At 37.0% G+C, this 13,379-nt stretch overlaps 2 protein-coding genes across 14 annotated transcripts in view; one reads left to right on the top strand and one right to left on the bottom strand.

The window, feature by feature from the left end:
* LOC105286970 overlaps window positions 1-9,847 on the top strand; it is a 242,273-nt gene extending 232,426 nt beyond the window's left edge. For all 6 annotated transcript variants that reach the window (XM_011352311.3, XM_011352312.3, XM_020034205.2 and 3 more), the window contains 3 exons: window positions 466-742; window positions 4,078-4,219; window positions 5,073-9,847. In XM_011352311.3, coding sequence (XP_011350613.1) covers window positions 466-742; window positions 4,078-4,219; window positions 5,073-5,268 — 615 coding nt within the window. In that variant the 3' untranslated portion in view covers window positions 5,269-9,847. The remainder of the gene's footprint in view (window positions 1-465; window positions 743-4,077; window positions 4,220-5,072) is intronic.
* A 106-nt stretch (window positions 9,848-9,953) lies between these two features.
* LOC105286972 (inositol 1,4,5-trisphosphate receptor) overlaps window positions 9,954-13,379 on the bottom strand; it is a 41,415-nt gene continuing 37,989 nt past the window's right edge. For 7 of the 8 annotated variants that reach the window (XM_026969190.1, XM_026969195.1, XM_026969193.1 and 4 more), the window contains 7 exons: window positions 13,138-13,318; window positions 12,968-13,051; window positions 12,732-12,895; window positions 12,484-12,649; window positions 12,235-12,395; window positions 12,005-12,166; window positions 9,954-11,872 (listed from right to left, as the gene is read on the bottom strand). In XM_026969190.1, coding sequence (XP_026824991.1) covers window positions 11,792-11,872; window positions 12,005-12,166; window positions 12,235-12,395; window positions 12,484-12,649; window positions 12,732-12,895; window positions 12,968-13,051; window positions 13,138-13,318 — 999 coding nt within the window. In that variant the 3' untranslated portion in view covers window positions 9,954-11,791. Of the gene's footprint in view, window positions 11,873-12,004; window positions 12,167-12,234; window positions 12,396-12,483; window positions 12,650-12,731; window positions 13,052-13,137; window positions 13,319-13,379 lie in introns of all 8 variants that reach the window. The other variant, XM_026969197.1, reaches the window with a different exon arrangement.

Raw genomic sequence — 13,379 nt, 5'->3', positions numbered from 1 at the left:
TCGATTCGTGGGATCATCATTTCACATTGAAACGCGTTATTCTGGCACAATTGAGGCTATCGTGCAAACGGCAGCGCAAGCAACAAGCTAAATCTATGTAATTTAACTGTATAGGATTAAATACGAAATCCACGATTGATAATTAAGCGTGCGTACGCGTTACCTGGTTATCGATAAGCTGTCAATACTGCTTTTTCTATCCTCCGATGTTACGACAAGCCGCAATTAAATTTATTCGCCATTGTCGCGGCCCATCTGCCGTCCGCCGCGTTCCATTACGGCTTTTTATCGACGGTGCACGCTTTATTTTCAATTTCTTAACGGTTCTGTTAGCCCATATATTTCTCGTCGCGATTTTTATTTCCCCGGACTGGCCTGCCGTTTTCCACGCCATATATATCCCAGCTGATGTTCTCGTTTCATCCCTCCCTGTTACCGGTTCTAACGGGCTCCATTATTGCGCAGGACTGGCTTCCGGTGGGCATCCGTAGCTGGACCCCGGTCTACATCGAGTGGTCGAGGTCGTCGAGAGCGGGCCTCAATTTCCACGCGGCCTACAAGTTTGTCAATGACACTTACTGCGGCGATCACACGACAGCGGAACCGGAAGGCGAGGTCAATGGCGGTGATCTGGCGAGCGCCGGGCTCAAGCTGAATCAGTATTACCAGCAGAAGTGCACCTGGATCCTGGACTCGCCAATCGACCGGCAGCTCGTCATCGAAGTCAAGTCCACTCAGAGCCGTAAGCAGTTCTCGCATCTACAAACCCATTGAGAAAGTTACGCCCGGAAAATTTGTCCGATTTTTCACGCGATTTCTTCTCAGCAAGGATTCTCTCACTGCGATTCAATCTTTTCATGTGTCCGTTTAATTTTTAATATTTTAATATTACATTTCGATTATGATAAAATTTGATTTGTTTCAGTTGATTGTACCGCTAAGACTCTATTTTTATTTTTAATCAAATAGAAATCCCTTTTTAATTAATGGGTTATATCACAGAAATGCTTTTCACGCAATGTCATCGCATGAGTGGAATACTTATTCTCTGATACCATCATTTAATTCAGTGATAATTATATCTATGTACGAACGAGATTCTTTGCTCAATAAAGTAAAGTGCAGTTGCCTTTTAGATTTATTAGTCTACGGCTTTATATTTTGCAAGAAGAGCCGCGCGAGCAGTTTAATAGCACGAAAATGATTTATCTAAAAGTACCTATCTTCGTCTCCCAGGAGAATGTTCTTAGAGCGATTTATCTTCGAGCGATATTAAAAGAAAACAGAAAGCAGCTGCGTTCTCTCCGAAGCAGCGTATCTTCCACGGATCTCGGACATTAAGGCTCTCAAGTTGCTGCGGTGCAATTAATTTCTTTACCATAACAAACCTGTTGATATTTCTATCGTAACTGTTTTGACGTCACTGCATAGCTTTGTATGCGCCAGATTTGCAAAAATAAATGTATTTACGAACTTATAATCATTTTAAACGATTTTTGTGAGTTGCATTTTACATAATCGAAAAATTTATTATTTTATCATGTTTATAAGATGCCCGTGCATTTACTCTATCAAAAACATCTCCTCAGAAAAATTGGAATATACAGGAGAAAAATGAAATGAAGCAATTTTTCAAGCTGACAAGTATGCTCTTGACCTCGATTGAGGATCATTATACGGAAACAACATTTTTCCAGATGCATCGTTATCCTGAACAACGTCCCCTCGTAGTTCTTGACTTACATTTCGATAAACGCAAATTCCATCTGGCGTCTCGCGCAATAAAATTCTATTCATGGCGTTCTATTTCAATCCTACCTGGAGGCCCGGGAGAAAAACAGAGATAGATCATCTTCCGTGCAACGCACTCCGTCTCTGGCGGCGACACGGGGAAATCTTCTTCCGATTGCTTTTCTTCCGAGATCGCCGGAATTTCTATCCGCGCCATTGGCTTCGTAGCCGCGAATACGGCGAAAGGGTGAAAGTCGCGGTGGAATAAATCGAGGGGGTGAACGGGGCCCGCGGCCCGACAGAGCGAAGAGACAGAGGAGCGTAGCGCGAAACGAATGGCAGTGGATCGCAAAATTAAAGAGGCCATCGGATTTACCATGACAACGAAAGCCAAAGCTTTACCATGTAGAGACCATAGCTTCTTTCTTTCCTTCCTCTTCCCCTTTTCTCTCTTCCTTTCTTCCTCTTTGTTTCTCCTTGCCGTGTCTCCCGCGTTTCCTTCTCTTTCCCGCTTTTTCCGTTCATCGCCTTCACTCGCTTTTACGGTAGGTTGGTCGTCATCCTACGAGAGCGTGACAAAGGCGACTACCTTGCATATATTCGAATCTGCGAATATTACGATTGTTCTTCACGGTGAAATGCAGCGCGAGAAATATTGTTCCTCACGGAGGAACATATAACGTGAATGCACCCGAGAGTAAACTTACCCTTATTGCTGTTATTTTTATATACGAAATATGTAATCTATTTTTCAAAAATAAAGCTGTGGAATTTTTTTATAATATATTGATGTTCTCCGCACTGTCGATATCATTCTTATTTTTTCTGAAAATTCTGAGGACGACCGATCGATGCAGCAAGTTAATCTCTACGTTCTTATGGAAGAATATCACTTATTACATGAGGAGAATATTCTCCGCGATATATTACAAATACGTGGAAATAAGAACAAAACGAATGCTGGGTACCGTTATGATATTGATAGCTTATGATAGGAAATGATACTGAAATGAGAAGAACAGTGAAAAACGAGACGTTATGACGTCGTGTTTTGATTTGTGTGAGAAAAAGATAAAATACGACAGGTTTTTCTGCATTAAAAAATTCCCATTTTCTCATATTACTATCTGAAATATGATTTATTTATCAATTCAGATAGTGCAAAGACAAGTAACAAATATAAATTAATCAAGTAAATTAATACATTGTGTACTGGAGTTACATTTTTCAAATTTTACATATTTCCGAGGATTTTTAATAAAAGTACTGTTTCATTCGTGTATTCGTTTAAAATTTAATTGTATATGTTATATCAAACACAAATGTTTGAGAATACTTTACGCTAAGATGAACACGTTCGTCTCTCGTACACAATGTGTTAATAAATGTATTAATGATGCTAAATTCCTACGGAATTATTTATTTTATTCGGAAAAATCCACGAATCGAATTGCTTCAGCGTGACGGCACTTCATCCGCAACTTGGCCTTACAGGAATCGCTGTTCCCGTTTCCTCCTTCGCGTCTCCTCGTTTCTGCCTTCGCTTCATAGCTTTTTCATTTTCTTCCTCGTCGCCACTTCGAGAACATTATGACTAGAGTCAGAACCGTAACCAAAGCTCCGCAAACGCCGACACCGGAAATGGCTTTAATATACCTCTCAAGCCGTAGCATCGCCACATTGCCTTCTCTCTCTCTCTTCTTCTCTTTTTTTCCGCCCAGTCTCTCCTCTTGCGAAATTTCATCGTCAAGTGGCGCACTTTCCGACACGAGAGCTTCGCCAAAATGTTCGCCGTTTGGACAACAAGACTCTTGGCAATAAGTGCTCGCACTATTAATCCTCTCACGCACACATTATTGCTTTTTACAAACTAGAAGATGAACAGCGAAATATTTGTTCATACGCTACTATTACAAATCATCTTTCTGCGGGCATTACGTTTTCAAGTTATTTAAAAATATAAAGTTATTCAAGCGCATTGTTTCCATGATCGCAAAAATCGAAAAAAAAACAAATTATACGATTGTGTACCAACGTTTGTACAATGGATGAATTAACGATACGAAGAAGAAATAATTGAATTTCTCATATTCATATATGTTATGCACTCATCAAATTACAATTATTGTTAATTAAACAATAGATTGTACAATCATTGAACATTGAACATCATGAATTAATAATTCATTATAGTAATTATGCGATCTTCCTTGATTGATTTAATATTTACTTAAGAAAGTTTCCTCCAACCGAGCGAAGTTTCGTTGATTCAATCGCTTTTTCTTCGATACAGATCGATCTGTAATACCGTAATATGTTCCTTACTACGCTTTTTCTGCTAAACAGGACCATGCACGGCGTGGAATCTGACGATACACGAGTACAGAAAAAACGGCGATCCAGCCGGACAAAGACTGCACACGTTCTGCTCGAGGGACACGCACAAGAATTTCACCCTTCCATGGAAGATGAATACCGCGGTGGTTAGGTGAGTTTCTTATCCCCCCATGCCCGATTAACCCGGCGAAAGTTTCGTCACGATCTTGTCTATTAGCTACGTTTAACGACAGTTTCGCGACAGTTTCCACAGGAGATTATGACACGATCGGCTAAAATATAAGGGCGTTCCGTCGACGAGAGCGATCGCTCGTGTGCACCACCGCGCGCTCGCATAAAACCGCGAGGATTGATATCTGCGCGATCCGTTATTGTCGTTTCGTACGGAGAAATTATCCGCTGATTAAGAATCGGCCATCGTTCATCTCGTCTTACGACGTAATTCCAGTTACAACCGCGCCACCGCTCCTATATCCCGTAATCTGGCTGGATATGAAGAAAAATATGCTAACAGCGGCTCCTTCTCGAGATACCTTCTCGCCAGCAACGTCAGTGATCGATGAGGTCGAATCGAAAAACAACGGAGTCATATTTATCTTTGCTCTTGGAAAGACAAATAACTTCCTCACGCAGCTACATTATGAAAAATTAAAAGAGAAAAATCTGCGAAATCAAAACTTTACGAATTTGGTATTAAATATATAAAAAATATTAAATTATTAAATATATAATATAGTGCTCCTTATAATATTATACGTACATCATTACTGATCGCTTCTGGTTTTTAACATTACTGATTAATCCAATTGATTGAGAGAAAACATTTCCAATCATACTATATTCGATGATTTTTTTACCAAAAAATATAAGCGAGCTTGCGTGCCACTAATTTCAAAATAAGTGAAAATAGAAGTGAAAAGAAGTGAAAGTAACACTTTTGTTAACTAGAATCTAAAGTAAAAATAATAAATAATAAATCTAAAATAAAAATATATGCTTTCCAGACTACAAGCCCTCGGGAGAACCGCCCCACAGTACACGATGAGATGGCGAAGTCACACGGTGATCGCCAATACTCGCAAAAGCGGACCATCGCCAGCTCCGAATCATGTGATGAGCTCCTCGAGCAAAGTCGACCTGCGAGGACCAACAGTCATCGTCGCGTTCGTTATTCTACTCGCGCATCCGTTCGGTTGTTGAGATCGTTCATCCCTCGCGTATCGCGTCGCACACGTTCCTGTTTAAAGAACGAGCCTAAATTGCAATCCCACGTGTATATACTTAAACAGTGAAGACTCACGTCGCCGGTCCTTATTTTACGTCGCTCGATATGAGACGTTTTAAAGACAGCACTGACACGGCGATCGAGAGTCAGCATTTCATTTCGGGCTGATTCGTTAACGTCATCGCGTCATTTTCACGGACGAAAAGTATTTCACAATGCGAGAAGGTTTCACACTACACACATTACACATGAGGAATAATATCGGTGAAGTGAAAATGAATATAAAATTTTCACCGATCTCCACTATATTTTTCACTCTGCATATATACGTCGAAGCTTTCGCGGTATGCGATAGAAAGTTAACGAATCAGTTTTATATATACATATATAAATATATACATATATATACATAGTCGAGAATCATACGTATACATATGCATATTATAAGACACACATACATATACATCGGAATTAAGGAGAGATGATCGGCACATGTAATAAGCGCGATCAGCTCGCGCAATCGACTGTCACTCGATCGAAAGAAATGAGATCTGCAAAATTGTTCATTTTGAAATTGTTTATTTCTTATTCGTCAATTGAGAATTTTTGCTCCGCAAGATTTATTGAGTTGAATGAGTTTGATTAATAAATGATTTATTCAAAGATCTCACTATTATATTTCTGACAAGTTCAACATTAAAATGTAAATATTGTTTGTCAATATTTGTTAATTTCTCAATACCGCAAAATTTATTTACTTAATTTCCAAAATAATTCGATAAATTAATGAACAAATTGCTGGATTTTTAATACAAATTTTATACAAATACAAATGTAATTGTAATATTAAAATTGTTTTATTTGATAATTTCTAAAATAATGCATAACGTCATCTTTTTCATGTTTTCATCACATTTCTTATATTTTTAATACCTGGGTTAAGCATATTAGAAGTGTGAAACAGGGAAGCTATGATGTGTTTATTCGAAAATATTTTGTATTGGAATAATTTCGTTTTCCATATTTGTCATAACTAAAGACATTGTAATAATATGCGAAACGTTTGAAAATTTTTCGACATCTCGGAAGCAAACAAAAAATCACTTTTTATCGGAATCTGAAATCTTCATATCTTTTTAAAAAGTTAGGAATATATATGAAAGCGTAAGAAACATTTATTTCATTCAAATCATCTTTGAATTAAATAATTTTTAATTGCTTGATTTAAGTTTTAATTAAACAAATTTTTGATATTATCTTTTTTGATATTTTTGATTGAAAAACATAAATCCAAATAGTTCGCAATTTTAAAATACATCATACCTACAAAAAATAAGATGTAATAAAAATGCACAAATTATTTTTAATCATACTTATTACTATAACAATAATATGTTGGTAGAATAACAAATGACAATCATATTATACGCTCAGCGACAAAAATATTTGCATTTTCTTCACAAAATACATTTCAATTTTGAGAATACAGCATTTATTCTAAAAAATTATAAAAGTCAATAAAAGTGCACAGAATATTTATTATCACATTAATTTTTATTATTATTGCAACTGACAGTTATATGCGATATAAGGAAATGTATGGAAAGCTACGTTTGTACTACGCGAACGCTTGAACGGTTGAATCTAGGAAATACCCAAGAGTCCATGTGTTAGTATTAAGAAAACATGCGATGCAAAGAGTTACGAATTTTAGTTTTCGATTCTTCTGGTCGTGCTTTCCCGTTATGTAGGGAATCCTAAGTATCAGGAGAATATGGCTCGAGTAGGTGGCTAATTTCTTACAGCCGTCGACAAAACAGTATATCTTAAAACGTATCAACGCCTTTATCGACAGCCGCTCGAAATAAGTCATTAGTGTCATCTAATCAAACTGTATTCATATTCTCCTGTTACTTGAAAGTATGAGTAATATAAGGAATATGATTAAAAGAGAGTTTAAATTTAATTAAATTTACTTCGTTGTGTGCATGCTCTCCTGAAACTGATTCATAGATTCTCAGGCATTTCGTCCATTCATCCAAACGACTCGCCTTACAAACGTAGTCTCCCTCACATATTACCTAATATTATGCTATTGATAAAATAAAAATAATTATAGTAATAAATATCTTTTTTTTGCATTTTTCTTGAGTTTTAATATTCTTTAGATTAAATTTTTTAATTTGAAATTGTGGGGAAAATGCGTATATTTTCAATATCAATCAAGTTGCTTCGATCGAATAATAACATATACACGATTGTTATATTCCGATTAACGATTGTTTTGTTGTAAAAAAAATATTATTTTTATAGATTTTTCTTTTATGTTTTCAAATATGAAGATTTTAAATGATGTATGAACGTAATGCAATGTAAATGCAAGAATTACATATTTTATAAGATGTTCGAAAAATATTCTCTTTCAAGCAGTTTATATTGTAAACGTTTTCCTGTATCGTTTCACCTAAAACGTGGAATTTACTTATGTGGAATGAACGTTTCGATGGAAATCATTAGTTCCATATACATATTCGCTAATTCGGGAATTCTTCAAATACCGAAACAGAGAGATCGGAATGTCCACAATTAGAGAAATGGTGGAAAACGGGATTTGAACGAGAAACATTTCCGAATAAATCCACACTATAGTTCCCCTGGGAGAAGTAGCGGCTCTGTATATATTATACATATATAGAGAAAATTAAGATATTACACACACACACACACGAAGAACGCGATGCACGGATTTGAAGTAGCGAAAGAAGAATCACACGTCATCCCTTTCTCTATCTCTCTTTCCCTCTCTTTCACGCGCGAATGCCAAATTACACGTGTAAGAGATTACAACCACGTAGCCACGTGTGTACATATAGGTAGCGACGTTAATTAGAATTTGTACAGAACACGATTGATTGTCTACCCTAAGTCTACGCGGATCTACTGTAAAGTAACGATAAGATGATTATTATTAATTATTAATAATTAATCGCGGCACCGAACGAGAATCGAACAGAGTGTATTTTAAACGAACGAGCTTCGCGTGCCCACGGCACCCCGGCGATTTATTGTTACACGTTTTGCCGGCCGAAAGGCACGGGGTGCCTTTACCCCCCGTGGAAATTGTCAGTCCGTTTCCTTCTCGAGGAAATCGCCGATATCGTAACGTCACGCCGGACACTCGCCCTCCAGATATCCCGCGGGGAGTAGGACACCCCGATCCGCTATCGAACTCACACGATTATTTATTATCGAGATAAAATGATGATAAACGCTAGGTCGTTAAAATATTTAATATTTCGTACGTACGTTATGTACGTGCTAATGCCAGCCGGTAGAACGAACCAGAGATCGTCTAACAACTGTACAACAACGTGGGAGAGCGTTTCTATACGAATTTTTCATTGATTTTTATATAACGAACCCACACGAGTTTGTGGCAGTTTTCTTTTTATACGATGTCATGTAATTACGTATCACGTAATGCGACGTGTTGGCCTAAGTATAGTAACACTAGTCAGTGTCTCGCACATTTCTCTCCGAAAGAAGCTTTGTATTAGACGCACGCTTTCGCGTAAAACATTTTATATTATTTTTTCTGCTTCACACACGACGCGTTTTCGCGACTTTATCTCATTTAGATACGTTTATGGTATGAATAATGGTAGAATATATTTTGAAATGCCCATCTAAGGAGCTTGACGCTAAAACGCCCGATATTTTCTTAAAAAAGAATTTAATTTACAAGGATTTACTAGATGATCGGTAAATTCTGGGCGTTTTGGTGCGTAAGCTACGTAACTTAGATTCGAAAATATACTTTGCACATAATTTAATTCAATTAAATAAATTTATTTAAAGTCATTTCTTTATCTTCTATGACAAAAGAAAAGAACATTCACACTTTTAGAGTAGAGTGAGAGGAATTGAATTACTATCGAAACAATACACTTGCCATGGTAGAAGAATTCCTTTGACGATTTTAGTCTATTGCCACTAACGAATTAGTCAAGTAAATACTTTTTATATATCGTTACTAAACGAAGCGAAATTCGTGTTCAGTGTCATTCATGCAACAAACAGCACCTGCTAATATATTATGTTGTAATGCGTAAGCTAAGCGAAGTATATTCGTCGAAGACCTCGTCAAAACAGACATGAAAGTCCTTATCTACTTAATTGTCGCAGAATCGACTGATGTAAGGAGACCCGAACCCAGTCCCGGTGCACACAGCAATGTAATTTATATATGAGGAACGTAGATGCGTGAGAAACTTTGCGAGCGATTAATTTTCCTCAGGACACAGACCTTACGATGAACGTTACGCACCTGTGTGTTCAACATTTGCGTATTTGTAGAGACGTTGCGTTTGATATTCTTACCGCGCGATAATATGCGATAGATAACTATTCATTTGAGAAGCATATCGGTTTTACACAAGACACGTGCGACCTACGAAAGAGAAATACGTGTTACATGTACTAGCCGCGTATACATAAGTCACAATAAATAGTCAATTGTTTCATATAAAGTCTAAATAAAGTAAAATGAAACATTAGTCACGAGGGTGTTCTTCTTCCGTATTTTTTTTTTCTGTAATAATTTAATCCCACAGTTGGTCCTGTCCTCCATCCTTTAAGGACATCGCAATAAATCGACGCATTAAAAAAAGAACAAAATTTATTTACATGTAAGAACGCAATCTACATGCACATTGTAGCTATACATGCGTGTGCTATATAGTAAGATCGCACGTCCAGATATCGGAAGTAAGTTTTCTCGACGGGTGTATATTACCTAAAAATTTCAAGATCGTAACAGTATAGTCCGGTAGAATCCGGTCAAAAATCAGGAGAATGTGCGAGAAGATTAATATCAATCAATGAAATACACGATCGCATAAAAAGGGTGATATGCTCTCGAAAAGATATCGTTACATCTTCAAGACGATTACGATTACGCATTAAAGTATATACATTATATTTAATATTACACAAAGAAATGAAGTGTGTATGTGTGTATATATATATTTTTTTATATATTTGTATATAGACACAATATTTGTATATAGACAAATTTCTCAAGTATATTGTTTGAAAAACATGAATTAAAATCTTAAATCTTAGTAATATATAACGTAACTGTGGCACGTGATGTTCAGATTAATGCACCTACTTACATAATCGTGATACAGTCAACACAGCATGATTAAAATTTGTAATATATGTCAACTATCGTTTATACATCAACAATGAATGATCGGACAGCAACATTCTAAAGTTCGCGTCCATCATAATATCTGATATCTCGGAAGAGATATCGAAAGATTTCATAATATAAATTGCGGTAGAATCGAGATTGATCCCTATTAAATATCGTTTTCATCAGTTAATATCCGCGAAATTGAGCGGCGCTCGCCACGATATCATGATCGCCTTCACGGATGATTGAACGAAGACCCGGTCCAGACTCGCAAGTGCATATTTCAATTTGCAGTTGCGCGCGCATCCTCTAAATCTAAATTATTATTAACAATAAATCTATCATTAACGATAACGTATGATATGAACGTCAACACGATTATTTACGGAATCAAAAATTGAGCATATCGTTATTACGAAATTAAATACTTTTGCCAAGGTGAACTTCGAATAGTAGTTTCCGTATATTGCCTCATCGAAATTATTCGTATGTACAAAATAAAAAATAATCAATTATACAATTGTTAACACGATGACGCGAAAGAAAAACACACGTGTTTCACACGTGTGAACAGATAATCTGGATGGATGCACGTGATAATTAAATATATAATACATATAGAAAATCTGTACAGTTTTACAAATGCATTTTCAATGATGTTCCCTAGCGCTTGAAGTGTCTTTATAATCTACGAAAACAAGTAAACAAAATTCGAACACAATCGTAGCTTGAATAACGCAAGATAGAATATGAAATTTCAAGATTGTCTGCAAACATTGATGCTACAATTTAATATAAACTCCATGCATCCATTTGATGGACACATAAATGTTATAACAGCGAAAACGATGTGGATTGATCACATAAAAACGGGAATATTCTAAAAAAAACATTAGAATATTCACACGTTTTAGTAAATGTAAAAGTTTTAAGTAAATGTCTGGTCTTCTGGATCAATGGAAACGCTTAACTTTTATGTAACAATATTTATACACTGGTAAACAATGCAATTTACGGTATACTGGTTTCTTGATAACTAACTAATAAACTGGATCAAGAACCTTTATAGGAGAAGGATGATGATATTAATGCCCTAGATGTATCCTTTACTTTCATCAAAATTAGGAACAAAACCGTAAAAATGCTTCGGGTTGCCCACTCGATATATCACTCGATATATTCTCGTGTCTTTAAATGCTTGTCGAGAGCATGCGAATATCAATACATACGATCCTGGAGTATCAAACTGAGATTCATCTATAACAAGAAAACTACAAAATACACGTCGTCACTTCCATTTACGAGGGTACGTTGTGCAGGATCGCAGACGCAGAATTCAGAAGGCCTAGCCGCTGCTTCTGCTTTCGTTGCTCCGTCATCTGTAAAAAAGAGAGAGATTAAATAAACTTGACTTAATTATAACTTAAACATTTAATGCTTACGAATGTTCTTGTCTAAATAATTTAAAAATATTAGCAATTAAGCTAATTAATAAATTAAATTAAACATGCCTGATCACGAAGCTCCGTGAGTTGTTGCAACAGACATTTGACTAACAGCTGCGTGGACTCCAATTGCGACTGCAGACTCCTCAATTCTATTTGCTCCCCCTCGCCCTCATCCGCCGCTAACGACTTGGCTCGCAGTCGCGGGAACCACTCCAGATTCCGGTCCTGTGAAAGTACATAGAGCTTAAAGTTATAAGCATCGCCCAAATTTTTCAAGCTCTATGAACTATTACCTTAACCATGGCGTAAACGTAAGATTCCGGGCCCGTAAATTCTGTCGGGTCCTTCACCTTCACCAGGACAATGAAGTAGAGGTAATGCCACATGTTGTGCTCGTGCTTGGTATGCTCCTCGAAGGAGACCGTCTTGTTATCGAAAGCCGATCTATTCAAACCTGTAAGAAATAAAATAATTTCAGATAAAATAATTTCACATAAAATAACAACATAAAAATATAAATGATTTCTCGAGTGAATAGTTACCGCAGATGAAACATGTATTTTTTAAGATCAGCTCCTTCTGCTGCTTCTCCGACCTAAGATCCGCAAAGGTGTCAATGATCACACCGAAGATGAGATTCAGAACAATAATAATCACGATGAAGAAGAACAGCAAGTCATATACGACCCGCGCAACGAACAACGGCTCCTGGAACACGGCAGTTTTCAATATCCGAGACGCAATATTATTTTTAATTCTAATTTATCAGAATTAATATTTTCATGCTTACAACACTGGATGGTGCTCGCAGAATATCTCCGATTCCACCGCCGTTTCTCAAGCCTTGATTCAACGTGGTAACGATACACATGACGAGCGAATCGCACGTTCGCTCCTTGAGCTCTCCGCCGACGCTAACAACTTCCGGTCTGCTGTTTTGTTCCTCTGCATTTGCTGCATTATTAATTGATCTTAGTAAATCACATTTACAACGTAAAACAGCCAACTTATCATCACGATATTTACCGTCACGAGCGTACTGCGATACGGTTTCTGTTGCCTCGCAGTTTTCTTTGTCGCAAGTATCGGCGACTTTCTGCTCCATGGAGGCTACAAATTAAATTGGCAATCATTGGTTATAAAAATAAGTATATCCGTGTACAAATTTGTACATGGTACCGAACAATTAAACTCACATATAATCTCCTCGTCCACGGGAACGAGGAAATCGTCTTTGAAGAACATAAAGCCGATAATGGAGAACATGTAGACCAAAATCAAGGCTAACACAGCAGTGAGTATAATGGATCGTCCGTTCCGAGTTACGGATTTTATCACATTGAGCAAAGTCTCTTCGCGATAAACCACATCGAAGAGCTGAAAGAAAGAGCGATGATCGAAGAGAGTTCCATGCTTGTACGTATGTTTGTAGGAGAAA

This window comes from Ooceraea biroi, chromosome 4 (assembly GCF_003672135.1).
Source record: "Ooceraea biroi isolate clonal line C1 chromosome 4, Obir_v5.4, whole genome shotgun sequence".
Classification (NCBI taxonomy): domain Eukaryota; kingdom Metazoa; phylum Arthropoda; class Insecta; order Hymenoptera; family Formicidae; genus Ooceraea; species Ooceraea biroi.
This window is presented reverse-complemented; position numbering and strand designations above follow the sequence as displayed.